At 47.7% G+C, this 27,872-nt stretch overlaps 1 protein-coding gene across 7 annotated transcripts; it reads right to left on the bottom strand.

Moving 5' to 3' along the window:
• Positions 1-165: 165 nt before the first annotated feature.
• Positions 166-26,649, bottom strand: SEPTIN6 (septin 6). Of its 7 annotated transcripts, none has more exons than XM_038164547.1 (11): positions 26,530-26,649; positions 20,286-20,400; positions 13,186-13,381; positions 11,884-12,070; positions 11,492-11,653; positions 9,021-9,117; positions 8,587-8,755; positions 7,533-7,665; positions 6,810-7,000; positions 4,843-4,886; positions 166-675 (listed from the first exon to the last, which is right to left on the bottom strand). In XM_038164547.1, the coding sequence occupies exons 1-10, from the start codon at positions 26,554-26,556 to the stop codon at positions 4,883-4,885; spliced, it is 1,281 nt and encodes a 426-aa protein (XP_038020475.1). In that variant the 5' UTR covers positions 26,557-26,649; the 3' UTR covers positions 166-675; positions 4,843-4,882. The 7 variants fall into 7 exon arrangements, with proteins under 7 accessions (XP_038020475.1, XP_038020472.1, XP_038020474.1 ...); XM_038164546.1 differs by lacking the exon at positions 166-675 and adding an exon at positions 873-2,100; XM_038164545.1 differs by lacking the exon at positions 166-675 and adding an exon at positions 2,123-3,127.
• Positions 26,650-27,872: the final 1,223 nt, after the last annotated feature.

Consider the following 27,872-nt stretch of genomic DNA (forward strand, 5'->3'; position numbering starts at 1 on the left):
ACACCCTCACACCGGCCCGGCACCGCACTCCCTCGCCCCGGCACTGCCGGCTGCCCCTCACTGCGAACAGGAGCTGGGGTTAGGGAGGAGAAAGAAGCACTTGAGTCACGTCCACCAGGCAACGGGGCTCTTTTAACAGGATGGTGAGACACAGGAGGACACCAGTGAGAACACACAGTTCTTTATTTCTTTGATAAAATTAAATGTTTCGTGGCTGCCAACAGAGCAAGTTGCACCATGTTTGTATTTCCTTTGACTCTGAATGCACGGTTTCCAGAACCAATCAAACCACCAGCGTACTGAAAATATTCCTTAGGCTTCACACCTCAGGGAAGCCCATGACATTTATATTATTAAAGACAACATTAGAAAAAACATATGCCCATAACAACGTTTGAAAATGTATTCGCTACATCATTAGTCCCAACATCACATTTCTGTCGCTCTTCAAAATTCCAGGTCATCAGTTCCCCCCGCATCGCCCTGTCTTGTCACACAAATTACAAGACGCTTCAATTTTAAGTATCATGCAAGTCAGTAAAAGAGCTTCTTTCCAAGACACTAACACGGAAGATTTGTTCCCCCCTCCCCAGACATAAGACCCTTAGACTCTTCTAGAAGTGGCAATCTTCTCCCTCAGACACAGTGCAGCTGGCGAAGACAGATTAAAAAAAGCTACAGAGAGAGAAAAGGGGAAAAAGAGAAAAAACAGAAGATTAGCAAAAAAGAGAAAGACATTCAAAAAGCAAGAAAAAGAGATGCAACATGGAAACAGCTGACAGAGGAGAGATGGAACCTCCTTGTGGTACCTCAAGTACTTCAGCAAAATCACACAAGTAAAAGCCTTTCTTTCTTTAAAGTCTTTAAAAAGATTCCACATAACTTTAAATAACATTCTAATAAGGCAAATGGTCAGGAAGAACAGACAGTGACCTGCAGTATGGTAAAAAAATGTCACATCCAATTGTCCTTTTAGCAGATAATCTAGAAATCATTGACAGATTAGTATTGACTGGTTTTAGGAGCAGGGAAACATTCAAAAGTAGAGGAAGAAGAAAATATTGCTAAAAAAATCCCAAACAAACCACAAAGCAGTCAAAGAGCACTATGGGAAATGAAATGGTATTTATGGTGAATCAGAATTCCTGAGAAAACACACGGCAACCAGGAGCTTGGGCTGCCCTGACTGGTGGGAACGGAGGAGCCGTGGTTTGACCTGGGGTGCTGCTGTGAGCAGGAGCCAGGCTGACCCTGAGCTGAAACCGCTCCTGAGCCCTGGCAGCACGAGAGCACTGCTCAGGTAAACCCCAGCAGCGGCTGGCACTGAGCAGCACCAGCACCAGGGCTAGCCCTGAGTGTGCTCATCTGCTAAAGGCCCAGGATCTGGGGGTTTGTGGAGGCTGGCTGGCAGCACACATCTGATCTTTCAGCAGGGGCAGGACGTGTGGATTCAGCACACACAGAGCCCTGAGCCCGCCCACAGAGCTCTGAAGGATGGAGCCACGACAAGCAAGTCTGAAATGGGAATGAGGATTTTTTTTTTTTTACATGCTAGTCTTCAGACAGCATGAATTAGCAAAAGGAAAAAAAAAGCAAATGAAAAAAGACAGATGATGTCATGAAAATGACAACAAATAGCATGAGAAAAGAGTGTTTTATCTGAACTACGTGATAATTAAACTAAGATGGTGTTGTCATTTTAATGTCATCAATAAATATATTTAAACTGCGTTGTTATTTCGCCAGCAAAAATAACTCACAGAACTTATTCCCATATCCCTTATTTAGCTGGGTGGAACAAGACCAGGAAAAAGGGGAATCCATTAATTGTAGGGGGGGAAAAAATGGCAGGATTTAAAGTTGTAGCATCCAGAACCTTGTTATGACTAATTTTACATTGTTTAATAAAAGCAATAACCACCAGTACATAGTAAAGACAGAATCACAACCAGGACACAGGAGAGAGCAAGGATAACACCCTGGAAAGGTCACAGCTGAAATGCTGTCATGTTTTATTAGACCCTCCGATTTAACAAGTAATGAAGGTCCATTCCAGGCCTTGTATTCAGGGGTAATTACTCAGTACAGAGCCATGGGTTACTGAAAAAGAAGGGCAAAGAAAACAAAAAACAAAAGAAGTAAATGTTAACCAGAATTCACTGTCCGATGAACTCTTTATTTAAAAACAAAACTCAGCCAGAAATACAGAGAGAAGACACTTGCAGGCAAACCACAGCTGCACTTGGCCAGAGTGAGCTCCTGGCCAGTGAGCAAAACCCCCTCCTTTTTAGTGCATATCTTGCAATAAAAACAAGGCTTTTGCTGAATAGAAAATATGAGAAGAAACATGGCAACATCTGTACAGTTCTAAAGAGATGTCAGATTAAAAAAAAATATAAAGGTAGTATTTTTTTGCATTAAAACCAGAAATTGTTGGAATCACTGAGAAGAAAGTCAATGAAACAGCATCGTCTTTCTTCAGAAACACTGATATGTACAGCAAGGTGACCAGCTTTCCCTGAGATTGGATCCAGGATGTGCATCCAGGTCAGCACACTGAGAGGGAGACCAGGCAAAAGATCCTTCATGACCCCTGCAGCATTCAGAGAACACTTAGTTGCAAACCATGGATCCAAATTTGAGATTTCCTCAAGCCTGGGAACTAGAGGTGTGGGCTCAGGCCTACGCCTGTGAGGATGTCAAGTTTTGCAAAAAGTCCTTGAAAGTTATGTGAGTCACACATGGCAGCACAGGGGGTAATGAGGGCTTAGGAACAGCAAATGAACATGGGGAGAGGGCAGCCAGTCTCTGGAGAGAGCACATCCCACCCCACAGCAGGAGCTAAAGGCACCCCCCACACAGCTCTGACAGCACTGAGCGGGGAAAAGCTGAGCAATGGGACAGGGGACCCTGCCCAGGAGCAGAAGGAGCTGGCACGAGCCCCTCTGGCCAGCAGGGTCCCCCAAAGAACAACCCCAGCAGCCAAGAGCTCTGCTCTGAGCCCGAGGGTGAGCGGGGAGGGGAGCAGTGGGAAAGGTGAGTGAACAGGCACAATGGCACAATGGCACAGCCGAGGGTGGGGCATTCGCCTCTGGGGCCAAGGGAAAGGTTCTACAGGAAACCCGAACTGAAAATGAAAGAAAAAGGCAGGTTAATGGTTTTATGGATTAATGACAAAAAACAAAATAAAAATACAAGTTTTTCTAATGCGCACACACACAAAAAAAAGAAAATGTTGCTAAGTGTTAATAAGGTTTAATCTGACTACAAAACATGCTTTATGCAGACACACACACACACTCAGCAGTGGGATGAACCAAATTTATTTTCTAAAACAATCCTTTCACAGTTTTGCAAGCTACAGGACTCATCAACTGTGACTTGTTTGTATCCTTGCAAAACAATGAAGCCCTGCAACACTTTATGGATCAATATGGAGAGTGTTTTTCTAAATCCTGGAAAAGTACCCCATATACATATTTAATTTAGCAATGACAAACACCCATTGAAACAGGCACTGTCTGCATTTGCGTAAAGGGAACAAAGAACTTCATTTGATTCAAAGCCCAGCACACAACAGCGTACAGTTATGAGGACTGCCAAAAGCAATCCAAAACCAACAAAAATCTGTAATGTTCACTCTAGCTGCACTTTAGCTGTGCCTTGGTACTCAGCACCAGAATGAACACTGTTATTCTTTGAGCTTATTTTTCCACATTCAGAGCCTGATAAGCAGAGAATTGTTCTTTCCATTGTTCTCCAGTTACCGTTGGCAGCAGAGACATTCACTCAACTGGACAGATCAAGACAACTGCAAGCACCAGTTCGAGCCAGTGCAAGACCCTTCTGAGGCTCTTCTGTTAAGTGGAAGGTCCCATTTAAATTACATTCAAATGCCTCTCACTGGCAGCATAATGTTTACTTGTTTTGCCATTTCCCTTGGTGGAGTTAAGAGGGAAGGAATCCTGGAATCAGCTTCTCTCAGTTTATGGGCAGACCATAATTTAGTTTGGACTATCCAGGAGAGAATGTAAGTCTTAGCTTTGTCTGCAGAGAAGGGTGGACTCAAGCATGAGGTTTTAGGGTGTTTTATAGTTTATTTCCAACAGGGTCCCTTCTCTGAGAGGCCTGTGCACTTCAGCCCCTGGGGCACTGTCTTGGGTAATGATTATTGCTGCTCTGTCAAGAAGCAAGACATTCCTGTGGGAGGTTTCCTCTTCCTCTCACCAGAGAATCATCAGCAAATTAAAAATGTGCAATTAAACCCACTCAACCTAGCTGTAAGTAGACCACTGTCATTAGCATTTTAACTCATAACCCTAATGAGGATGACAGAAACTAGTCTTGCATCTACCTTCACTGCAACCACAAGTTAACATTACAGCTTGGAGGAGTGGGAGGGAAGGAGGAGAAAGGAGAGAGAGACATTTTCATGGCTAGCTGGGCTGTATCATCAGCACCACATCTCCATAGCAATTGTTGCCATAGTATCAACGTGGCCTGTGTGATTAAAGAATAGAATTTATTTTTAAGGGAGATGGAATAAAGAGAACAGAGCCAATGAAGTGCTGGGAAGATTTAAAAGGAAGAAGACGTAATCCTTAATTCTTCTATGTTCCATATCCTGAGTCTCTGAATTAAACTTTGCAGAATCTTTAAAGATACTTACATACTTTTTCTACAGCTGCACATGTAGAGAGTGAGTGGTAGAGCACGTACAGTGGGGTGAAAGCAGGGGAAGACAGAGATAATTCTTATAAGCTTCAGGACTTGCACACAGTCTACTTTTTTAGGAAAGGTAAGTGATCCCACTGTGAGGCTCTATTAGTTAATGACGCTTACCAGGACAATGTGCCTCATGCACCATGCAGCCAAACAGCAGCTAACTGTAAAACAGCACACGTGTAAGGCCTAATAATGATGATAATGATGTAACAACAACAACAACAAAATCAACTGAGTCATGATTAGTGCAAATTACAGAGCTTGGGTTTAAACAAGTCACCTGTGAAAGAAAAAGGTTATTGTACTGCCAGCCAGTAGTAAACAAGCTACAATTAAGCTCCAGCTCACAAAATTCATGGATTGTTAAGAAAAAATTATGATCAAAGTACTGAAATCCATTATTAAGGACACTCGGAGCAGTTATGGAGCAAAGAAAGCAGCACCATTTCTAGCACAGCAATTTTCCCAGAGGCCAAAGAAGCTTCCTATGATCTTCGCAAGCCTTACTGAAGCACTGACCTATCTCTGTCATGGAGTTTTCTGTGCCCTTAACTGATAAGGACAGTACTAAAGCTTTTCCATATCAACATGCTTGGTGTCAAGGAGATGTTCTGAGATGAGAAGCACTTCAAGGACCAAGAGTTTGACTTGGGCCACAGCAACTAATTGCTGATACTATAAGACTGTTGCCTCCTTTTTCTGCATTCCTACCCCTGACTGATCTCAAGGCTGAAATCTGCAGTCCTGAGTGAGCAGATGTGTAAGGGCTCTAAGCATGAAAGAACTCAGCTGGGTATTCTTCACACAGTCCAGCCTGAGGAGAGAAGTCTGTCCGCAGTCAGTCTCAGACTCCTCAGTATGAAAAGATATTAAAACCCCCTGAAGGTGATTCAAATGAACAAATCAAAACAGGCAGTGGCAAAAGGAATGGGCGAGTGAGCAAAGTGCAGCACTAATTGCTCATCACAAAAGAACATTCATGTTGAAGCATCTTCAGCTCTAAACTAAAAGACTAAACCAGGATGCCATTCTTGTAAGTGGGTCTTTGCTGCTCTGTCTCATTTGATCCCGAGCTTAACAGTCACAGGTTTTTTCCCTCACAAACAGCATTGTCAGCACTTTGGGCATGCCCCATACTGTCCAATTTAACAGCACTTCTTCATGTACTCAGGACTGCACAGTGCAGGCAAGGCCTGCCCCAGGGCTGAGCAGAGGGGGGATTATGGCAGCGGTACAAAACCAGACCCCTGTTTGTCTGCACAGCACTCTCTGCACACCTGCACAGGTGGCACAGTGCTCCTTTTGGGAAATGTACCACAGTGAGAAGGAAGGGAACTGCTCAGTGACGGGACAGCTGGGAGATCTGCTTCACTGTACAGCTGGTTGCTCTTGAGCAACTGCAGAGCTGCAGGAGCCTAGCACAGGCACTGCAGACAGCCCAGGTCCCAGCCCCTGATGAGGGCCTGGATCCTGTCACACCAGTCCTGGCACTGGGAAGCCCTGCTACAGCCATGCTGTATCTCCCACTGCTTCTGTGGAGGGCAAAAAGCTGATTTAGGATGGGAGAAGAGTACCAGTGCTAACAAGGTGCTATGACCTGTCCCCTCATTTTGCAGTCTTACATTTTGCAGATTCCAGAATTCAAGACTGTTAGTCTGCCTGAAGAATTTCCACAATTTTCTCCAGATAACAAAGTAAGAACCTGAGCTAAAACACACTCCTCTCTGAGGGTAATGGGACATCCCTGCTACCCACCCCCTAGCCTTGGCAGCTAGTATGGTTCCACTTCTTTACAAGCACTGAGAGACCAAGGGAGGAGCAGGGAATTTTGGGAAAAAAAAACAAGTTCATTCTCTCCCATGCTGTCAGAAAGCAAGGAGGGAGGTTAGTACTGCTCCCTGCTCTCCAGGATGACAGCAAATGTTAGATGCTTCCAGATACTGCTCAGCCTTACTAGGGTTTAAATCTGGCTGCAAACCTGCCCCTGATGAGGACTGGCTATGTTGGAGGGAGATATGAACACCCAGAAAAATAGTAAAGAAGAACCATTGCCAAAAGCAAATACCTCTGGGTTAGCAACTTACTTTTTCCTTTCCTTATCCCTTTTAAGAGTTTGCGATCCTCCAGCCTGCTGAGCCTGTGACTGAAGCAATTCAGCTGCTGTCTTCCTTTGTTTAAATGCATTTACTTCATCATCCAGAGACTTCTTCTTATCCTCCAGCTTCTTCTTTTCATCCTGATGCAATTTCTTCAGGCGATCAAACTTTTCATGTAGCTAAAAGGAAAAGAGAGAGGTGAGCAGGACGTGGCACTACCAGACAAAGGGCAGGGAACAGCCTCCTTCCACAACAACTTACAGGCAGTGTTCAACTAATGCATCATTGTGCAGACTAAGAACAGAGGATTGGGAGAGCATAAGTGTAAAAAAAACCCTAATCCATCTTCAGGGGTCTCTGCCTTATTCCTCCTTAAAGGTCAGTAAATTGATGGATTTTTCACAATGCTAAGAAAGTTCTAAGGGTGTATTTTTTGTAAAACAAGTTCATCTCAAGGACTGCTTCTCTCCTTGACTTTTATCACACTGCACCTCTCCATCAGAATCAAAACTCTGGTCCTTTTCTGGTGCAGTAAGTTGTACAGAACAAGCACTGTGATTCAGTTTTGTCCTTCAGACTGAACTCCTTAACATCCCCATCCTTGTTAAATCTTAGACTTCTTGATAAGAAAGTGCTTTGGAAACAACTACCTACTTGGGAGTAAATTATCACTCACAGCCATGAAGACACAAGTACTGCACAAGTCTTCACCTCTTTTTCAGCCTCCTTCAACTCAGCTTCTTTTTCCTTGACCCTCTGGACAAACATCTGTCTCATTGCCTCCTCCTTTTTCTGCAGTTCTCCCAGAAACTCGTTTCTTTTGGCTTCGTAAGTTTCTTGTAAGCTGAAAAGGAAGTCCAGCGATAAGACTTGGGACAAACTGCTTTCCTGACCCTCTGAAATCAGGTCCTCACCATGACTATTGCTTTGCACACAACACATTTGGTACTCCTCACCCCCATGTGCCCAAGGTCTTCTTTATCCAATGATTTTTGGCACTTCTCTGTATGTTGAATGTTGGGCAATTCAGAGACCAGAAAGCAACAAACAGTAGTTCAGAGGAACATTGCTGTTGATGCCTTAAGGTTTCAGCCTTTATATTTTTAAATCCTGTACTGCATTAGTGCATAATTCTAAACTCCATATAAAGTGTTAGTCAACTGTCAATCTTCACATTTTGGTCAGACAAAATAATCCCTCTGGACCTGAGATCCAAGGACACCCTACAGCCCCCAAAATGTATAAACAAAAGTGAATTGGGGAGGAGCAAACTGGGGGTTTATGACTTCATTACCTGAAGCTGTAATTGGAGGATTAACGCCTGATTTGTAAATAGACCAAACTTATATCTGTCTGAAAAACTTGTGACCATTGTTCATTTTGGGTGCAGCCCCCTGGGGAGGCTTTGACTGCCCTTAATGTACCTGGAGTGCCTTTGTTAAATATTTCCACTTTTATCCTTTTAACTTTGTCTGGCCTCTGTTTCTAGGTAAGCTCAAAAGAGGCATCACTGTCTTTCTGCAGCACAGACATTTCTAATCCCATACTTGCAGATTCACAGTCAGTCCTGCAGATCCTCCCTGTATTTTTACCTTCTCCCAGTCAGACCTTTGCTGAAGTCTGGATTTATCTGACCTGGCAGTTTTTCTTGCTGCATTGGTTTTTTCCCGTGCTCCCCCAAGGACACACACACACACACACAGAGGCACACAGCACATCCAAGAGTGCCTCTCTCGAGCCCTCCTGTCTCCTCCAGGGATCTCACCTGAAGGGTTTGCTGTCTGGATCAGTGTCCTTGAAACCCATCTCTTCCAGTTTACATCGCCTGTAGAGCTCATAGTGGCGTGTGTGGGTCTGCTCACGAAGGTCTTCCATGTTCACGCGGATCAGCATCTCCCGCAGCTTCACGAAGTCGCAGTGAGCTTCGTTCTCCACTGCAAGAAGACACGGTAAGGAGGAAAATGGGGACAGAAACTAAGATCTCTTCCCACATTCCTCAATTGTCTAGTCCTCCAACAGGTTTAACAGCCCTTCCAAGCAGAGGAAACTGGCACTATAGGCCTGACACAAGGATTTAACAAAGGATAATTCCCCATGGATAATCACATCCAGCAGGCCTTTGCTATTTTTATGAAAGCCCACTACCTCCTTGCACAAGTGTCACCATTCATGCCATGAAAATCCCAGGGCTCAACTCACCCTGCACCGTGCCCCAAGGGTACTGACGAGCTTTCATCATTTTGTTTCCTATTTTCAGCTCCTCCGTACTCCCGATCACTGCAAATGGCAAGTGGGCCTGGAACACATTTGATGATATCCACGTTAGTCCCCCTCAGAGCTGGCTGACCCACCAGCACACAGAGATGAGCACAGCCACTGAGCAAGACACTCATTATGCACACGCTAATCTCAGGGAGTCTAGTCACTGGCCACTAGTCCAAGACAAGGGGTAGCAGGGTGGGTCCTTTTTTGGAAACCTTGTTAGTGCTACCACTCTATAGCCTCTACCTGGCTGATCCTCCCAGCCACAGAGTCTCAGGTGAGATGAGCCAGTGCAAGACTGGCATCAGAGTGACAGCTGGAACAGAGGGCTGCGGCTCGGACTGCGGTGCTGTCCCAGGGCTTGCCGTGCCTGAGGAGAACATCTGCACAAGCACAGAAGCAGTAAGAGGTCTTGGAGCCTTCTTGATTTTATCCCCCCACCACTCCTTCAGCTCATGCTGGAGCACAAGACACCTTTCTCCATGAGATGGAAGTCCATCCCTCACTCCTGGAGTAACAACAACTCCTTCCTTCCTGCTTGCTTCTGCCCTGGTGAGGAAGGGCTAAACATGTCCCCAGCAACTGTGTCCAGTGTCACTCAAGGTCACACTCTTCAAGCTGAGATATGCACTCCACATTACACAAAGGCTGACTAAGAAGAAAAGGGATTTGTTTTTCAAAAACTCAGAAATCAGAAATAGTCACTTCTTAGTAAAGATGATCTCTCTGCAGAAGGCAAAAAGAGAATTGCCCAGTGCAAGTTCAGCAAAATTGGAACTGAAACCCTCCCAACACCTACCTAGGGTCTGAAGATCTCACCTTACAGTCTTCTCATTTCCAAAACTCAGGCAGCCAAGCAAACCCCCCAGACACTGCCATGGTACTTTGCTGCACTGGGGGAGTGAGATTTCTCCCCACCTCCCTTGCTCCTGGGAGCTACACTGCATTCTGCCAAGCTGCAAGAAGTCAAGTGCAAAGCTTCAGCACTTTGAGTTCCCAGCTCCTTGCACCAACCCTTTCTGCTGAGTTTTGTGAAGTAACATTTGTTAGGCAAAGCTTTTAAAGTGCACCAAATTCTGGACAACTGAAAGGGCCTCAGGAAGCCAACTACATGGAACACCAGTGACCCTGGATTGCTCTCAGGAGCAGGAAGTGAATTCCACAGGTTATCCAAAAATTTGGGCAAGTTCATGACAGCTGGTACAAGCAAAAGATTTCAAAGATGATGTTTTTGCTTTCAAAGTGTGGCTCATGCAGTCAAACTGCAAACAAAGCAAAACTGCCAGCAAGCACTGACAGAGATGCACTGCTCCCCCTGTATTCCTCAGCCCCTTGCTCTCACATACCACACACAGAGTAAGAATAATATTTGTCTTATGTTTCTAATAATATCAGCATTTGGATACAAGTTTTCTAGACCTGAAAAATTGCCTTGGTCAAATTCTGGCCTGCTTAGTCCCCATAAACCTGGTAATTCTGACTGTAATAGAGGATGTAAGAATTGATTTGTCTGCACAGCGACTGACACAGCCCAGAACGTCTGCAAGCCAAGACAGCAGGGCCCTCCCAGGAGACAAGAAAATGGCTGAAAGGAAAGACAAGCAGAGGTTCACTTCCACCCTCAGAAGGGCTAACACTGAACTGCTCTGACCAGGAAACCATCACTGACAGCTCCTATGTCAGCACAAACTTCATGTTTCTTCCAGGCCTCTCCAGAACACTCTCCAACTATTAATACTGAATCAAGAGGCGGCACAAATGCACATCAGCTAGACCTCTACTACACCCACAGCAGTAAAGCAATCAACTTCCCCTACTTGATTTCCTTTGAAAAGCCTTCTGGAAAATGGGACCATGGTCAGGATGTGCTGCCAGAAAGGCAAGGGACAGCTTACTTCATCCTCAAGGAGCCACAGACTGGCACCCACAATGCTGGGGAGGCCAGAGCCAGACTGGGAACCTGCAGGCACCTCAAGGCATGTCTGGCCCAAGTTGTGTACTGTTTTTCACACCTTGCTGGTTAAGCTGTGTAATTCCTTGCCACTGGAAATTTACTGGTGGGAGGCCAACAGGTGATGTATAGGACAGGAATAATGACAAACCCTTGAGCTGAGAAGGGTTTAAACACTGATTTCTTACATGTCCCTCAACAGATATACACGAGGCCAAGGAGGGTATTAAAAGTCTGTTTTCTGACTAGAAAAGCCACCCAGAAAGGCAGCAGCCTAGGCAGCCTAGGCAGCTTTCACAGCCTAGGATGACACTACAAGGATGAGATTCTTGGGAAATCCTGTTTTTAAGAAACAAAATAAAAGGGAAAGTAGATTTAAGAAACATCCCAATATGGGCCACCAAGCCCTACACCGACAGCGCTGTTCTGGGAGAGGAGGAAGAACTGAGGCACTTACATTCATTGTCCCATTTATCTCTGCCACTGATTCATCGTCTGTCGGGAACTGGTAGATCTGCACCCCATTACTGACCAGTTCACTTGTGATTTTAATTTTAAACTTGGTCAGCTCACTCTTGGAAATGGCATCAGATTTGGCAATGATGGGAATGATGTTCACCTAGAAAAAAACAGAGGTAAGAAGTAATCAACTTTGCTCCTGGGAGTCTCTCTTAATCTGCAATACAACCTGCAAAAACTTCTAAGTGCTCAATAAATCTACAGAATTATCTGCCAACTCAGCCATTTCTACCAGGAGGACTACTCAAGGTGGGGAGATCCTCTGGAAAAGCAGCAGCCTTTCCACTATGCAAACAGCAAATCTGCCCAGTAAGAGTTACTTGTGCCAACCTTGCTGTCGAGCTTCTTCATCGTTACCAAGTCCAGGGATTTCAGGGAATGGCCGGTGGGAGCGATGAAGTACAGGCAGGCGTGGATCCGGGTGTCATGGTAGTTGTGCAAAACCCTTTTTATCTTCAGCTCTTCTTGCAAGTAGGCTTCAAACTGAGCATCAATGAACTCAACGATGGGCTTGTAGCTTTGGTGAAAGGAAAAAAAAAAGCTATACATCTCACAGTCAGAGAGCTAAACAAATGGGACAATGCCCCTGGCTTGCTTTTAAGAAACAAGCTGTTGGTAGATTTCACTTTCCATTTTCCAGTTTCTGAGACCAATTCTCTCTACCTCCCTTGCTCCCCACCTGTAAGAAATTTTAAAGTTGCACTGCTGACAAGGAGACATGGCCTTACATCAGACTGTTTGTCAAAACACAGCACTGGGATTTAGCAGTGGACAGCAGATGCACCATCCTCTCCAGGGAAAGCAGACTCCCATATTCTGAAATGTGAGGGTGAGAGACTTTCTAAAGCAAAGCTAGTGGAGACTCATTTGCAGCACTCAGGGAGTGAATGGCTTGCTGCTCTCACAGCCCCGAGTGCTGCTGGTGGAGACACAGCTTCATTCAGTACCACCTTTGTCCAGGGCTCTAGGCAGGAAATTCCTGCAACTCCCTTGCAAGGCCTTCTGAAATACAGAGCCTGCCAGAGCTATAATGTAAAGGACATCAGTGCATTTAAAAAAAACTTTAAAAAAATATCTAGCAGACCCACAAAAAAGCAATCCCATCAGCAACGTCTCTTGGAGACTGCACCTTGGAGACTGTCTGGTGTAACTGCACATCCCTTAACCAACACACTCCAGCCACTCGGGGATGTGAGCTGCCAGAGACACTCCCCCAGGGTATCTCACTGCTCATTTATTGTGCTTCCCATGGAAGAGCCCTGCCAAAAGTGGATATTGAGCCAAGCTGACACTAAACCACACTAGTGGTTTGGTCAGCAGCTTGAGGTCAGCACAAACCAAAACAAGCCCAGATGCCCTGGAGCATTTCAGTCTCCCCACCAGATGAATTTGGGCAGAAGCTTGCCAGCAGGGCAGAAATTGCTCTGACAGCATGAGAAAAGCTGCTTTATAGCTGAAGCAGTGCTGACACTCCAGAGCCTTTGTCCTCTCTCCTACATGTCCCATCCCAAAGAGGTGACAAGGACAGCTCCTAAGAAGCAAGCAGGAAAACTGCAGTGCAGTCAGGCCCAACTAGGGCACAGGGAGAATGAAAAGCCAGGTCACAATAGAGCCTCTCTCCCTCACACTCACCTGTCCTCTTTGTTGATCTGATCCCCAAAGCCCACTGTGCTCACAATAGTCAGCTTGAGGTTGACATTGCTCTCCTGCAGGTCATAGGTACTGGATTTCAGCTGGACCCCAGGCTGTGAGTGAGATGCTGGGTCACCTTCAAACTTGGTGTTGAAAAGGGTGTCCATGAGGGTGGACTTACCAAGGCCAGTTTCCCCTATTGGAGAAAAAGAGAGTTGAAACGTTCTGTTGAATATTAATATGGGCTGGCCTTTGAGCTTCCAAACATTAACAGGGGTGAAATTGTAGCAGATGAAAGCAGATCTCATGCTCCCAAGGGAGCGTCTGGTAAACAGAAAGCCATGAACAATGGGAGCTCTGTATTCTGGGCAAATTACATTTCACAGTCTAATGGCCATTAATGTCATTAGAAAATAGAGATGAAAAGCAAGAGGTGAAAAGGCGAAGGGGAAAGCATCGTTCAGATCCTGCTTAAACCCACAACTACACTACAGAAGATGCTGTTTTCATTAAAAAACAGGAGAGGAAATGGGGCTCACTGCCATTTCCAAAAAAAGCTGCTCCAGATCAATGTCTCTAATAAGCAGCCACAGAAATAGCTTCCTTCCGTGCAGAAACCCTGAGGACTGGTTGGATCCCATGGCAAGTTGTGCAGTTGGTTTCTCACAACAAGTTGGAGATTCAGCCTTCTACACTGGGAGGGGGCATTTTCTGTAATATCTGGTTTCGTACCTTAGGGGCTACACAAGCTGCAAAATATTGCAAAATCTGCTTCCAAAAGTTCTGCTAGTATTGCCAGTATTCTGCTAGTATTCTATCAGTACTGAACTGCTAGTTGGATTTCATTTATCAAAGGGCAACTATTTCCTTGTCTGGAAGGAAGAGACAAATCCCAGAGACCAGTCTTGAATTTGTTTTAGATACATGCCAGGAAGAATAAAACAAATCCCTCAGTGCACACATTCCACAGGGCAGCCTCCCTTACCAGGCTCTGACAACAGAGCCAGCTCTCCGAGCTCTCAGGACCTGACTTCCTACGCAGTCTGGTCTGCTGCCTTGTGAGGGCTGCTGTGTTCTGGGGAAACAGCAATTTCTGAGCTGCCCAGCTGGCTTTTGGAGAAACTTCAGGAGCAGCTGAACCCCACCCTCTGTGAAGGCTGCTCCTCCAGCCTGCTATGGGACCACAGGGAGACCGTGTCTGGCTGCAAGAGCATTCCCCTCCTTCCCCCAGCCCTCAGGTCCCAACCAAAACAACTTCACCACTTTCCCACTTTGCTCAGAATAAAAGAGCTTCTTATTTTTGTAGGTTTAGAGCTCTGTAGCAGATCCAAACTTGCATGAAATGCCCAATTCAAGAAGGGGAAACTCCTCCCCATCCTCCCCCGTCCAAATGTCCAAATCTCCAAGCCTCACTCCTGCAAGCAGGCAAATTCCTCTTCTGGCCTCAGAAGGGATTCTCCTCACTCAGGGCTGAAGTACATAGCAGAGCAAGGTAAACACAGAATCATGAAACCATAGAATGGTTTGGGTTAGAAGGAAGATTGTCTAGCTCCAAGCCCCAAATCCCCTGCTCTGGGAACTGAGCAGTCCCTGATTGCCAGGATGACATATCCAGTACCTTTCCAGAGGCAGCAAGACCCATTAACATTTCAAAGTCAATGTACACCTTGAGCTGCAGAACTGCTGGGAGCCAGCTGAGAGCTCGTGCTCCACCACCAACCAACTCCAACTCCAACTCCAACCAGAACAGTCACCAGTGCAGTTGCTCTTTGCACCCATCTGGTTTTCAATCCAAAGGGGAGAAGGAGTCAGCAGCAGGAGCTGCTGTGGCTGCAGTCCCTTGTGCCACCTCAGTGCATCAGCTGTACCTACAACAGCACTGGCCAGAGCAAGGGAGGGGGACCCAGCAAAGCACAAGGTTACCTCTGTCACTGGAAGAATAAGCTGGTCCAACAAGCCCTTCATTGACTTGGAATCTCATTGCCTGGACTTGTCAGGGACCATTGGCCCCCAAAACGGAGCAGGTGCACAAATCAGACCAGAGCACTGCCGTGGTTTGGACAGGGATTTTGAGAGTTAACAACAACAGCCTGTATGACCTCCCAGGCCGTTCTCAGGGATTCCAGGAAAACAGCAGTGTAAAAACAGACAAAAATCTAAACAGCCTGAGAAGGCTGCAGCATTTCCAAAGCCCCTGCCAAGGGATGGGTGGGACAGAGCAGTGAGCTGGCTGCTTGCCTGTGAATGCCAGGAACCCTGATGGGACATCTTAGGACAGGGGAGTCCCTCAGCCCTGCAGTGCAGGAGCATCACCCACACACAGTCCTGCAAAGCCTCCTCCTGTGGCACTGCCCCACAGCCTGGCAGGCCCTGGAGCAGCTCCAAGGCTACAGGACAGGGTGACAGGGGAGCAGCAGCAGGGACAGGGCAGGGAGCTGCTCTCTGCAGTGGACACACAAGGTCATCTGTAAATCACACTGGCTTCTGGGCAGACAGCACCTTGTAAGTCACCTCTCATTTCTGCCTCTCTCCTTTTGGGTGAAAGATGTTCATACGAGGCCAAGACTATTGTTTAAGCACATCCTGAACCTGTTAATCATTGCCTGCTTAAATCCATCTCAAGTGGTTTTTCCAGCAGGAGTGACTTTAACTGTCAGGGGGGCTAGGAGAAGTGTTTAAGAGATGCAGAACATGCTTTTACACTCCACTTCATGCCAGCTACACAGGGCCAGCAAAGGCAACTTTGAACTCAACCACTGAGTTTTTTCTTTTGTAAGGGGAAGATTGGAACTGTGGCGTTTTTCCACAGGTGGGAGTTGCCCATCCAAACACCATCATGATTAAAACATCCAGGCACTAACACGGCATCTCATGGGAAGCCTGCACTCCCAAATTAACGTTGAGCCAGCAGATACCCCTGCACTGTGTAACCCCACTGACTTGACACAGAAAAGCCTGCCAGGGAAGGCAGAGTAGAGAGGAAAGACTGTCTCAGCTGAAAGAATGTTAACACTGACAGAGTGATATGAAATGGTAAAAAAACTAAAGAAACTAATAAAGTGTTCTGTTGTGTTAAGTACGAGCAGAGATAGGGAGCAGTGCTATTTTGAAGGCCAAAATGACAGAAGGAAGAATTCTGAATCTTCTGGGACTTTCTGCCTCACACAGAGGCAACTTTTTGCTGGCTGGAAGATGTGAATGGTGCCAACTGCTTCTTGTAAGGACAGGAGTCCAGATGGAACAGATGGTCTGATAAAAAGGACAAGTGGTCTGTGCTTGTTGCAGCCAATGGCACTGGAATCTTCCCCAAAAACCAGAAATTATGAACAGGGATTAGAAGAGGCAGAATTACTTTGAAAAAAAGCAGCAGTGTACACAAACTGAGTGAGAGGCATCCCTGGCAGGGAGATTATTTTCTGATGTCAGGCTTATGGACACATGTGATTTGATCTCCAAAACTGTACTTAGGGATTATGCAACTCGACAGTGCTCTGCTGTCCCCAGACAGGGCTGACAAAGCTCTCTGGGGAGGACAGGGCAGAGAGAGTGACCTTTGCTGGTAGAGTTCTGCACCAGGAAGATGTGACAGCAATGGAAAAGCTTGAGTGTTGTACCTTTCATCATAGGATGGAGTTTTGCTGTTAAAAGTCTGACAGTTTTCAAGGACATTTAAAAAGAAAAAATGGCCAGAGCCACCACTGCAGGTTCTGGGCAGGCAGCAGCCCTACATGAGTGCTCAGAAAGCACCACCCACCCTTAATGGCCAACAGCCTGGCTGTGCTGGGCTCCCCACACATCCTCCTGAGACCTGACCCCTGCTCCAGCTGCAGGTGCACATGGTATCTTCACTGCTCTGGGGAAGCCTCACCACATCTCACAGTGATGGAACAGTGGTGGCACCACCTGCAAACCTACAGCTGGGACAAGCTCCTGACTTTCCAAACCAAGACAGGCATCTTCATGCTGAATGAACTGTCATGGCTTCTTTTCACAGAACTTACAGCATCCTGAGCAGCTGCAGCAGTGAGCTGAATTATGCACCACAAAAGCTGTACCTCTTCCTTTTGTGCCTGGAAATTTAATTTGCTTTTCCCTAGCATGTGCTAAGTGAAACAAGCAACTGCTCATTGCCTCCCTTTCCACAACACTCAGGAATTAAGAGGGCCCAATCACATCATCATCAATTGACTCTGTGGGAGGACAGAGCAGTCCTTGGAGTATTCCCCTGTTCAAAGGCAGGGAGCAGCTTTCACAAGAGCTTCCTTTCATGAGAGAGCAGCACCTGCCCTTCACAAGAGTAACAACCGTGGCTCCAGATATCAAATAATTCAATTTTAAAGAAAATGTATATGCATGCATAACCTTTTCATGTGTAGAAATGAGAGCTAATCCAATGTAGCAGTTTGTTGAGACAAGCCTGAGGCAATCAGACTGATAAGGCCATCTCTCAAGGAGAGAAGGAAAAATAGTTTGCTTCATCTGACAGGCATGCAGAGACACCACACAATTCCCCACAGCCAGGCAAAGGCTGAGCTGCAGGGGCAAGGAGGGCAGCAAGGGCTCACAAAATACACTGAAACACCAGCTCAGAGGAGCACCCAGCTCCTGGCATCCACCCCAGGGCACCGGGCAGGAGAAGGCTGAGGAGACAGATGGCTTTTAGATTAGAGAAACTGTTCTCTCCTCAGCGGGTTGCACCAGTGACCACAGAAACAACCACTGGGCAATTTCCAGGCTGTACAGCTCATCACCCCAGAGAGCTGCCTGCTGGAGAGCACCAGGAATCCTGTGCACATCTCCCTCCCCCAGGGTGAGAGCTCCTGCACATCACAGGCTCACTCCTTTGCAGTGACAGACCTCAAGCAGTCCTGGTACAGTCCTGGGGAGAGAGAAGTATTTCTGCCACAAAACAGCCTTTCTCATTGCACTGAATAGGCCAGTTAGAACAAATTCCCTGCAAATCCTGGGAGGGAGGAAGGGGCAAAATCCTGTAACTACAATCTACCCTGGCAAAAACTGAGAAAGTTTACATCAAAAACCAGCAGCCTGTTCCTCCTGTTTTTCCCCTATCTCACTGAAAAATACAGTCAGCACAGAAGTCTCAGCCATTAAACACTTCTCCAGCCTCTGCACTGAACTAAGAGGCAACTAAAAATTTGTCATGTAAGGTTTAGGATGAAAATTGTTGTGCTGAGAAATAAAAGATCAGAGAAACCATCTGCAGCCCCTAGCATCTAATGAGAGGTTTTCTCATTCATTCTAGCTTTGGCTCTGGGCTCATGGGGGAGACAGCTTTCAGCATGAGAGGAGCTAAAAACTGCTCCACTCTGGACATGCTGCTGAGAGTCATTTCTGAAGCTTTCCTTGGCTTCTCCAGCAAGAGCTGCAGGAATCAGTGGCTCAGATCCAGTATGACACAGAGTAGAATTATCACTGGATTTTTCCTCCAACAGATGCCACACACAGCTGAAAAATGGGGGGAAAGAAGTCCCTTTCTGTCATGCTTAGTGGGCTGTCTATGGGATCCTTATCCAATCTTTATTTCCTTCCTTATTCTTTCAATTTTTCATCTCAAACTCCATTGTACAAGTAAAATCTAACAGAATAAATGACAGATGAACACTGGGAATTTTTGTTTTCTTTCTCCAGGTTGTTTAAGTGTGGGGGCAAAGATTTGCAAATCTTTTTCTAATGAAGTCTATTATATTTTTCTATACAGTTTCTTTATTTCAAGATTGTGTTATTACTATTAATAAAAAACTGACATTAGTAACTAATGTACATTTATCTTGGTGAGTCCTTGTTATTCACTTCAACAAGTGTTTAATGCATTCAATTTCTGCCCTGCAAAGAAGAAAGCACAGACATTCAGCTCCTCTCCACTCATCAAAGTGAAGATATAACTGCAGGAGGCACCCACTGCTACACCTAGAACTTGTAAAAAACCACTGCAGCCCAGTAAGTGGAAAAGGAAACACTTTTAGATTTCAGTCCTGGGGACAGGAGTTTCCTTAGGTCACATCACATTCATGTATTGTGGAAATCCCTAGAGACTCAGCCTGACAGTGACCTCCACTTGTCAGCAAAGTTTATCATCTCACAGGAATGTAAGATGTGGTTATAAGGAAAATTGTCTTCTCAGCCTCATTTAACAGGGCTCAGCTCTCCTCTCCTTGCTCCACTACTCTCGTTTCAGACTTAACCCTGTTCTGGGCAAACACCAGGCCATACCATGAGCTGCATTTCTCATGGGAGGGACAGAAAACCTCTGTGTGGCTGCAGGGCTGACCAGCAGCTGAGTCCCCAGGAGGTATCCACAGCTGCTGCTCTGCCCCTGCCACACCAGGCACTGCTGGGATCATCTGCAGACAGGGCTTGGTCTGAGCAGCCACAGCTAAACAACCTCCTGCTCCCCAGGGCAGGGCACCACCAGCAGAAAACCCATCAATTAATAATTCACCATTCTTAATTTCCTAATTAACCTTCCTAAACTGTGGTACCAAAGCCATACAGGGTTTTACTTCTGTTACCTAAGAGAAGAGACTATTTGGGATCCTAACCCTGTGAGATGGGCTGCAGGGATTCCTGCTACAGTGCCAGGCCCCAGCTGTGATCCACACCACATGGCAGCTTGGATAATTGTCAGAAGAGTTAAGGCTTGGCCAGACACTATCTTAATTCAAATATGCACAGAAGGGAGGAGAAAAAATAGCTTTTAGTGATTTAAGAGAAGTATGATTAGTATTTTGTTAAAATAATTATAATAATAATTCAATACTAAACCAAACAAGACCTCATAACAAAGTACTCTGGCATGAGTACCTATTTTCTTTTAAAAATGTGAAATTCAAACACATAAGGAAAAGAAAGATCATAATAACAGCCTGTGATTTTAGGCATTTTATTTCACTGCTTGGTAGAAAGCCACACTGCAGAAACCCAGCAGGGATTTCCCAGAGCACCAGAAAATCTTGTTACTGAAAATAGAACAGTTGGGGAAATTTAAATCAAAGCTACCTTGTTAGTGCCGTAAGCTACAAGCTACATCCAGCTGCAGAAAACTTTTCAGCAAGAGAACTTCCCAAAATGGAAATACTCACCCACACACAGGATGTTGAAACAAAACCCATGATTAACTGACTTATTAACCAGCTGGTCAGGCAAACTATCAAATCCCACGTGTCCGGAGAGCGGGACAGTGCGACAGCCTTCGCCCTGAAACACAGCGAAACACTTGTGTCACTTTCAAGCAAAACACACTGCTCTGTACAAACCCTTAAGGCCTCCCAAGTGGAATCGATTGCACAGTCCAAGCAGAGATTTGCCAGATCTATCAATCATGTCAGCATGCTTCACTCTTCTCTAAAACAATTCCAGAAGGCACAAATAGAACATTTCATCTGTCAAACCTTTGAAGGTAGCCCTGACAGAATAACACTAAAAAGTGCAAAACATGGACACAAACACAGCTGCTGAAATGAAGAGGTGAAAAACACTTGTTTCTTCAAAAAATATGCAGAAACTCAAGTCTCACCTCACACTGAAAACAAAAAGAATCCTCCGTGCAAAGCAATGCATTAATGACACCTCCTCCTACAAGCCTATTACCATTCACTTTATGTGAATTGGAACTCACATGCAATTCCCATTCACAGCTGCAATTACAGAAATTAGCTAGAAACAGTAAGGGAAACTGTACCTACAGGAAAACAAAGCAGAGAGCGTCCAGAAGTGAGCTGTTCATAACCCCACAGGCCTGAAGGAGCCTGCAAAGAGGGTTTGGGAGTGGAGGTACTCAAACCTCCCGCTGGGGGCAAGGGCTGCTCCTGCCCAGCCACCCAAAGGACTTGCTGAGAAGCTGCTCCTGCACGCTGCTCTCACCTGTGCTCAGCACCACTAATCCTGTCTCCCCAGCCCAGCAGAACACGCGGTGCTCCATGCCCAGAAGAGCCACGAGCTTTGTGGGGGGGTCAGAAATTTTCACCTGGCCAGCGTGTGCCAAGGCAGCCTGAGTCTCAACCCTGCCCAGCCAACAGTAAAACACAACACACAGAGGCTCAGCCTCAGAAATGGCACCAGGCAAAATGAAGAGCCAGCGTTGCACCCCTGTATTGGTGTGTACTGGAGACCTGTCCTCCTGCAGCCCCACAAAGGTATTTCCCTCTCTGAAGCAAAGGCTCTTCTTAAAAATGTGTTTCAGTGTGAAAATCAGAAAATTCCCCTCTAGCTTTCTATCAGTTTGCAAAAAAATACTACAGCCAAAAGGCAGTAGTAGTTTGTAGGGTGTGATTTTGAATTTATTCATTCACAATCATTCTTTGACATATCTTGAAAGCCTGTTTATAGGGACAGGAATACTGGTTTTCCCTCTTCTGCTAATGGCACTGGTATTTTAGGCTGGGAAAACATCCCCAAGGAGTACATTTACTACAGTAGCCTGTCAGTATGTTTTCTTGTCCTGTTACTGTTTTGCTGTTGCGGGTTTGGATTGGTGTTTTTCAGATATGAGGCTCCAAATACACTTCAATTATTAACCATATTTACCAGCCTGTGATGTGTAAATATGTTTCCCCTGCGCCATATTTTGTGTATTAGTCTGACTCTTCTTGACAAGATGTTCACCAAATATGGCGCCTCATTAATTCCTGAGCACCTTCCCTCCTAATGGCATGTTCACGAGGAAGGCACTCAGGCTCCCCAGCAGATTCTGGTTTTGCCTCCTGACAATGCAGCTGTGAGGTCCAGTAATGCAGAACCAGCTAAAGCAGGAGAAGGTGAGAGTGTCAGACACACAGATTTTGTGACAACACACTCAAACTCTCCTAAACTGCATTCACCAAAACAAAACCCCAGCACTGGGGAATCTCGTGGCAGTGTTGGATCTGCAGTGACAGCCCCAGGTCCTGGCGAAGAACAAAGTGGGGGACAGAGCCCACAAACGTGTGAGAGAGAATGACCCAAGACACCTCCTGGGGAAGGAGAAATATCAAGTGTATTTTTAATACTCAGCCCTAAAACCACACCACTGGAAGACTGCTTGAACACTACTCTCCCCAGGAAGCGTGGGCAGGAGTGTGGGCTCTCATTAAGAATAAATCATCCCCTCATCCCTAAATATAAGTGTGATCCAGATGGAACAAAATAAATGGTAGAAGTTAAGCTGCTCTCAGCTAAGAGGAGGCATTTACCATCACACAGAATTCAGCATGCAAGTCATTTCCTGTAGGTTCTTTTTCTAGTCACCTGTGGTTTTACAATGCAGCTAAACCACACTTCACATCTGGTACAGGCCAGGAAACAACTACTGCAAAATGGGATTTCCAGTCACAGCAGCTAAGCCTCCATGTTAAGTACACAGCCATAAGGTATATTGTGCTACTCTGCCTAAAAATCTACAGCCTCCTTGGCCAAGGCATCAAGAGACTGGATGCAGTAGAAAAAAAAAAAAAAAAAGAAAAGAAATAACATTTTAAGATCAGCCTGGTTTTGACAGTCATCAGAATGCTGACAGTAATTACCAAACCAGTGGAGAGAAAAGAAACATTTTCTGTCTGATCTACCAAGAAACAGTGCAAGTCACAGGTCTTCAAGCACCAAGAGGTGTCTCTGTACTGGAGCACTGCTATATATAAACAGCACCACCATAAACAACATATGAACACACTGATTAGTCATCCTGGCTGTACATTAAATGTAGGTTTGGATCCCCTTGTACAACACTGAAGGAGAATATGTTAAGCTTATAAGCTTTTTGCTGATAAGGTGTTCAAGACTGTCTTCCATCATTCATCTTCCAAACCAGATCAAATTTAAAACATATAAAGAGGTACCAACAAGGTACGTTTAACTACTGTATGCATGAAGGCTTTTTCCAGGAGCATCAGTGAGTGCTGGATGGCTGAGAGTCCTTTGTGCTCTCTATTTTAAGGTTACATCTTCTTGGAACAAAGACAAAGATGGAATCTCTGGAAAGCCAGTGTGAACACTGGCACCACACCAAGATACCAGATGCGGTTTTTTCCCCACATACACGGAGTGCCCCCTGCCTAGACAGAACGGGCTGTTGTTGCTTGGGAGGAAGTAAAGCGTGTTTGCCACAAACAAGATGAAAAAACCAAAAAGAGCAACACATTCTCTGGCTGTATTATCAGGCAGGGCAACTGCAGAGTGAAAGTAAGGAGAGTAAGGAGCAGCCACTTGAAAAAGCTATTTTACCTCTTCTTAGAAGGATTTATACAGCCTTTGGTAAGGGCTTCTCCATGCCACAGAACCCACCACCACCTACTCTAATTCTTACAGAAAACTATCCGAATCATATGGAAAATACAAAGATGTTATAATGAACGGCCCCAAGCCTGAAAGCACCATCCATTAACTATTAGTTTACATTAAAGGGGCAAGATTTAGTCTTCAGGTGTTTGAATCACTCCAGCGTCCCTGGGATGAAAATACGATTAGAAGAAAATCTTGCTGAATGCACATCTGTGCCCTGATCTACTTAGCAGGACAAGCAGGTGCAGCACTGTCACCTGCAGTCCCCAGGGCCCGGAGCCAAAGCAGAGCATCGCAATGGTGCTGCTCGTTGCAAACGGGGACTACGTCTGTGCCCAGGTCTAAAGGAATGGTGAGAAAGGATTCCATGGCAAAGGCAAAGCCTCCACTTGGTGATATTCAGGCAGAGCACAGCACAGAAAATAAAGAATGTTACAGCTCTGAACCCAAGGGACCCAGTGTCCAAACGAGGCCCACATGGTACAAAACTGCTCTCAGAGGCTGCAGAACAATACTTCATCTAGCTGATTGCTTCTGCTTAGGACACTGACAACTGACACTTTGTACTTCTGACACAATTTCTCACCTCTTCCCACTTCAAACCCTGAGGCCTCGGAGACTCCCTTACAAAGATTTCCAAACTGCCACAACCAACACAGCAGCACCACCCTGCAATGAAACCAAATAAAGCAATGCTCACAGAGCTCCACCACAGCTGCCAGTGCCCACAGCAGCCACCTCCTGCCCCTCTGCCGCCCTTAATGCTGAAACCTGGGGGCTCAACCCCCAAACCTGAGACAACTCTTGCATAAGAAGTCCAATGGCAAAGCAAGGCAGAGCCTGAACTCAGGTTTCCACACCACAGTTTTTCACATCGTCTTTAAGCCAGAACAACATCAGATCCCTTCTCGTGACCTTGGAGTTATGGCATTCATTTCCCCAGACTGCATTTGGTTCTGATTAAACAGCAAATTAGAGCAACACTTGTACCAATTATTTCTCACTTGTACAAGTATGTAATTCTCCTATGTAATGAAAGAATTATCCAGCAGACAGTGTAAACATCCTCCACAAGATAAATGTAAATCAGGAATGTAAAGTCTAGATAAAGACTTTGTATTATTTTTCCTTGCTCAGCTGATAAAAGATCATTAAGAATATAAAACACCAGAAAAGTGGGAGGGAAATAGTTTTGAATCAGGCCCCATGGAAAGCAAGAAGTGTCTCACCAAAGGTCCTGACCATCAACCACTCTGCAGACGTACTGCATCACTCGGCCATTCAACATTCACAGTCAAGTGCTTCCGAAATCTCAAATTCTGACAGCTCTTAAGATTACACTTCTTTGTGCCCCTGACAAAAGCCTGCAGAAATGCCATGCAGTTTGGATACATTCCCAGGAAAAGTCAGCAGTTAGAAGATACATATCACTATCAGCAGTCCCAATGTTTCTGACCTCTACTGGGTACTGAAGAGTTGGACAGTGCCTGGCAAGAGGCTCCTCTGCCCCCATCCTCCCCGCTGGCAGAGGACAGGAGAAGGGGCTCAGCTTGGTGGTGACAAGGCCACCCTGCCCACCTGGGGAGAAGGGGGTTTCACCGACTATCCCTGCAGTTAGTGTGGGCTTGATCAAGGGTTCTCTGGGACAAAGGCAGGGTGGCCACCCCAGCTCCTTCCCAAACCCAGCCCCAGCTCTCATACCGTCAACCCTGGTGGCACACACAGAGCCCTCTGCACCACCAGGACATTACAGCTGACTGCTCCACAAACCAGACATGACCAGCTGCCCAAGACCCTGGCTGACAAGTTACCTATTTGTAAAAGGACATTTTCAACTTGCAGCACACTGATTTCAAGTCTGTCTCACAGCCAGCTTTCCCTTTTGCCCCCAAAGCGAGGCTGTGTGGTACCATAAATTCATTACAGGCCACAAGCAGATGTCTCAAACTCCTGTACACTATCTTAGGAAAGCATAACACTCAATTTCTTTAAAAGACAGGGGAGCAACTGAGTCACTTTACATATTTTGGCAGTCACATACAAGGCAATGGGTATGTCCAGGAGGAAATAACATCACAAACTGGCAAGGAATGGCTACATCTACCCGTTCAGCAAGATTGGGTCCATGCTAAAACATACTGCTTTGAAGACGAAACCGGAAAGCATTCACCTCAAGAATTACTTCTGTATTAACACATGGACATGAAAGCTGGAAGCCCATCAAACCACAGACAAAACCTTTCCACATGCAAACGCGTTACAGATGTCTCCTTAGCACTTCTCTGACAAGCGCAGAGGTGGCTCAACTCTCTCTGCTCCTCTTCTGGATAATTCCCCGCAGACACACAGGGATCTCGTGCCGCGCTAGGCAGGCGGGCGAGCCGGCAGCGGCCGGTGACACTAGCGGGGACCCTCGGGGACAATGCGCAGCGGGGACACGCTGCTGCTGTCTGGCTCCCACAGCTCCTCCGCGGCACACGGCGCCAGACCGGAGACCTTCCTTTCCCGCATCACGCACTACCGAGCACGGGCTGAGGGCTTCCTGGGAGGAGAGCAGCATCCCCGGAGAGGCAGGGATGCCACTGCCGTGCCCTGGCCCGCCGGGGACCCCCAGACCCGGGTAAGGGATGCACGGCCAGGCCTCCCCAGCGCTGCAGCCCGGCCAGCCCCGGGCAGCGCGGCAGGTCCGGCCGGGGCCGGGCCGAGGGCACCGGCGGGGCAGGACCCCCGACCCGCCGCGGTGCGGGCAGCCCAAGGTCGTCGGGCCGGGCTGTAGCGGGGGGGACCCCGACATCCTCTACCCCAGGTAACCTCAGCTCCCCTCGGGTCGGCCCCCAAAGCCCGACCCTCCGGGAGCCGCCGCCGCCGCCGCTCCGAACCGAGTCTCGGAACCCGCGGGAGGCCCCAGGCCGGTGTCCTCGCAGCCCGCCCGGCGCCCCCAGATCCGGCCCCGCCGCCGCGGCCATGCCCGGCTCTCCCGCCCGGCGCCCCGGCGCTGCCCGCTCCCGGCTCCCGGCCCCCCGCCCCAGTGCCGCCCAGCCCCGCGGTCCGGCGGCCCCGCGCCCACCGCACCTGCCGCGCCACCTCGGCCGCCGCCATCGCTGCCCGCCCGCCGCACGTTCCGCCCCGGCCTGCGGGCGGCTCCGGGCGCGCCCACCGCGGCACCGCGCGGGGGGGCCCCGCCGCGCCCCGAGCCCGCCCTGCCCGCGCTCCCCGCCCGGCCCCGCCCCGCCGTCCGCCGCCCCGCTCGGCCGCACCGGTCCCGCCGGTCCCGCCGCCGCTGCCGCCGCGTTCTGTGAGCAGCGGGGCCGCCCGTCCCTCCCCGCAGCAGCCCGCGATGGTGCAGCCCGGGCTGCGGGCGGGGCGGGCGGAGGTTCGGGGCGGCGGCTCGAGGGGCCCGGCGAGCGCCGAGCTCCGGACGAGGGGTCCCGGGCCCGGCCCCGCGGCTCCCCGGCCCCCGCCCGCTCCCAGCGCGGGGAGGGGTTCCCCGCCGCCTCCTCGGGAAGGCCCAGGGGGACCCGTCCCGGTGCCCCGCGGCCCCTACGGTAACACGGGCCGGGCCGGGGCCGAGCCGTGCAGCCCCGAAGCTGGGCTGGGGTTCCCGGTCTGGGTCCGTTCAGGTCCCCCAGGCTCAGCAGATGGGTCGCTGTTTCAAGCGGAGTGTCCGTGCGGTTCGCGCACTTGCCCTGTCCCGGGGCCGCTGCACGGTTCGGGGCCGCCCGGGCCCCGCTGAGAGCGGCTGTGCCCAGTTCCCTTCTGTGGCACCACCGCTCGTCCCGGCGGTGCCGCCTCAGCTCCCGGCCTGTCAGCAGCTCAGCTGCAGCCTCGAGGGTGTAGCTGCTGCCGCTTGGGTTTCCCTTCATTTGAAGGCAGCACAAGCACCAAACGAGGCTGAGGGAGAAGAAACTCAGTGCTTCCCCAAAGTAACTTTCCTGGCCCCTGGACTCCCAGCTGAAGTCCCCAAGGTTGTCACCCTGGTTTTATCATAGTCAGAGCTCACCAGTGTGTCCAGTCGCTAATGCAGGCATGACCACGGTGAGGCTAAATGGGAGGCTTGCTTTGCACCATTAATGCCTTCATTCCCCTAGAGCAGCTCCTTATTTCCCTCCTTGTTTTCCCCAGATACCACCCAAGTGTTTTCAACTGTTCACCAGGATCTAGTGGCTGTGTGGTTCAAGTTTTCTGCCTCCCTGAGCCCACAGAAGCCACCAAAACCCAGTGACAAAATCAGGCAGCTCCAGAAAGGGAACAAGGGGGCAATTATGCTTTCACCACCAGTTGTTTGGGATTTGAGATTATGCCAGCTCCCCACACATCCCAGAAAAACTGGTCCAAGTGGTTGGAAAAAAGGCAAAGGCCCTCAAGGCTGACAACCAGCTCAGGGCAAGCCAGAGCAGGGCTAAAGCTTAGGGAAG

Source organism: Motacilla alba, chromosome 4A (assembly GCF_015832195.1).
Source record: "Motacilla alba alba isolate MOTALB_02 chromosome 4A, Motacilla_alba_V1.0_pri, whole genome shotgun sequence".
Classification (NCBI taxonomy): domain Eukaryota; kingdom Metazoa; phylum Chordata; class Aves; order Passeriformes; family Motacillidae; genus Motacilla; species Motacilla alba.

Bases quoted from the DNA above. Each gene is read 5' to 3' on its own strand.
- SEPTIN6 (XM_038164550.1), bottom strand. From the start codon at position 26,556: ATGGCGGCGGCCGAGGTGGCGCGGCAG. The intron at 9,118-11,491 runs GTAAGTGCCTCA...AATGTGTTCCAG, and splicing joins AGATAAATGGGACAATGAAT to GCCCACTTGCCATTTGCAGT. The intron at 7,666-8,586 runs GTGAGATCCCTG...CTTCCTTTTCAG, and splicing joins CCAGACAGCAAACCCTTCAG to CTTACAAGAAACTTACGAAG.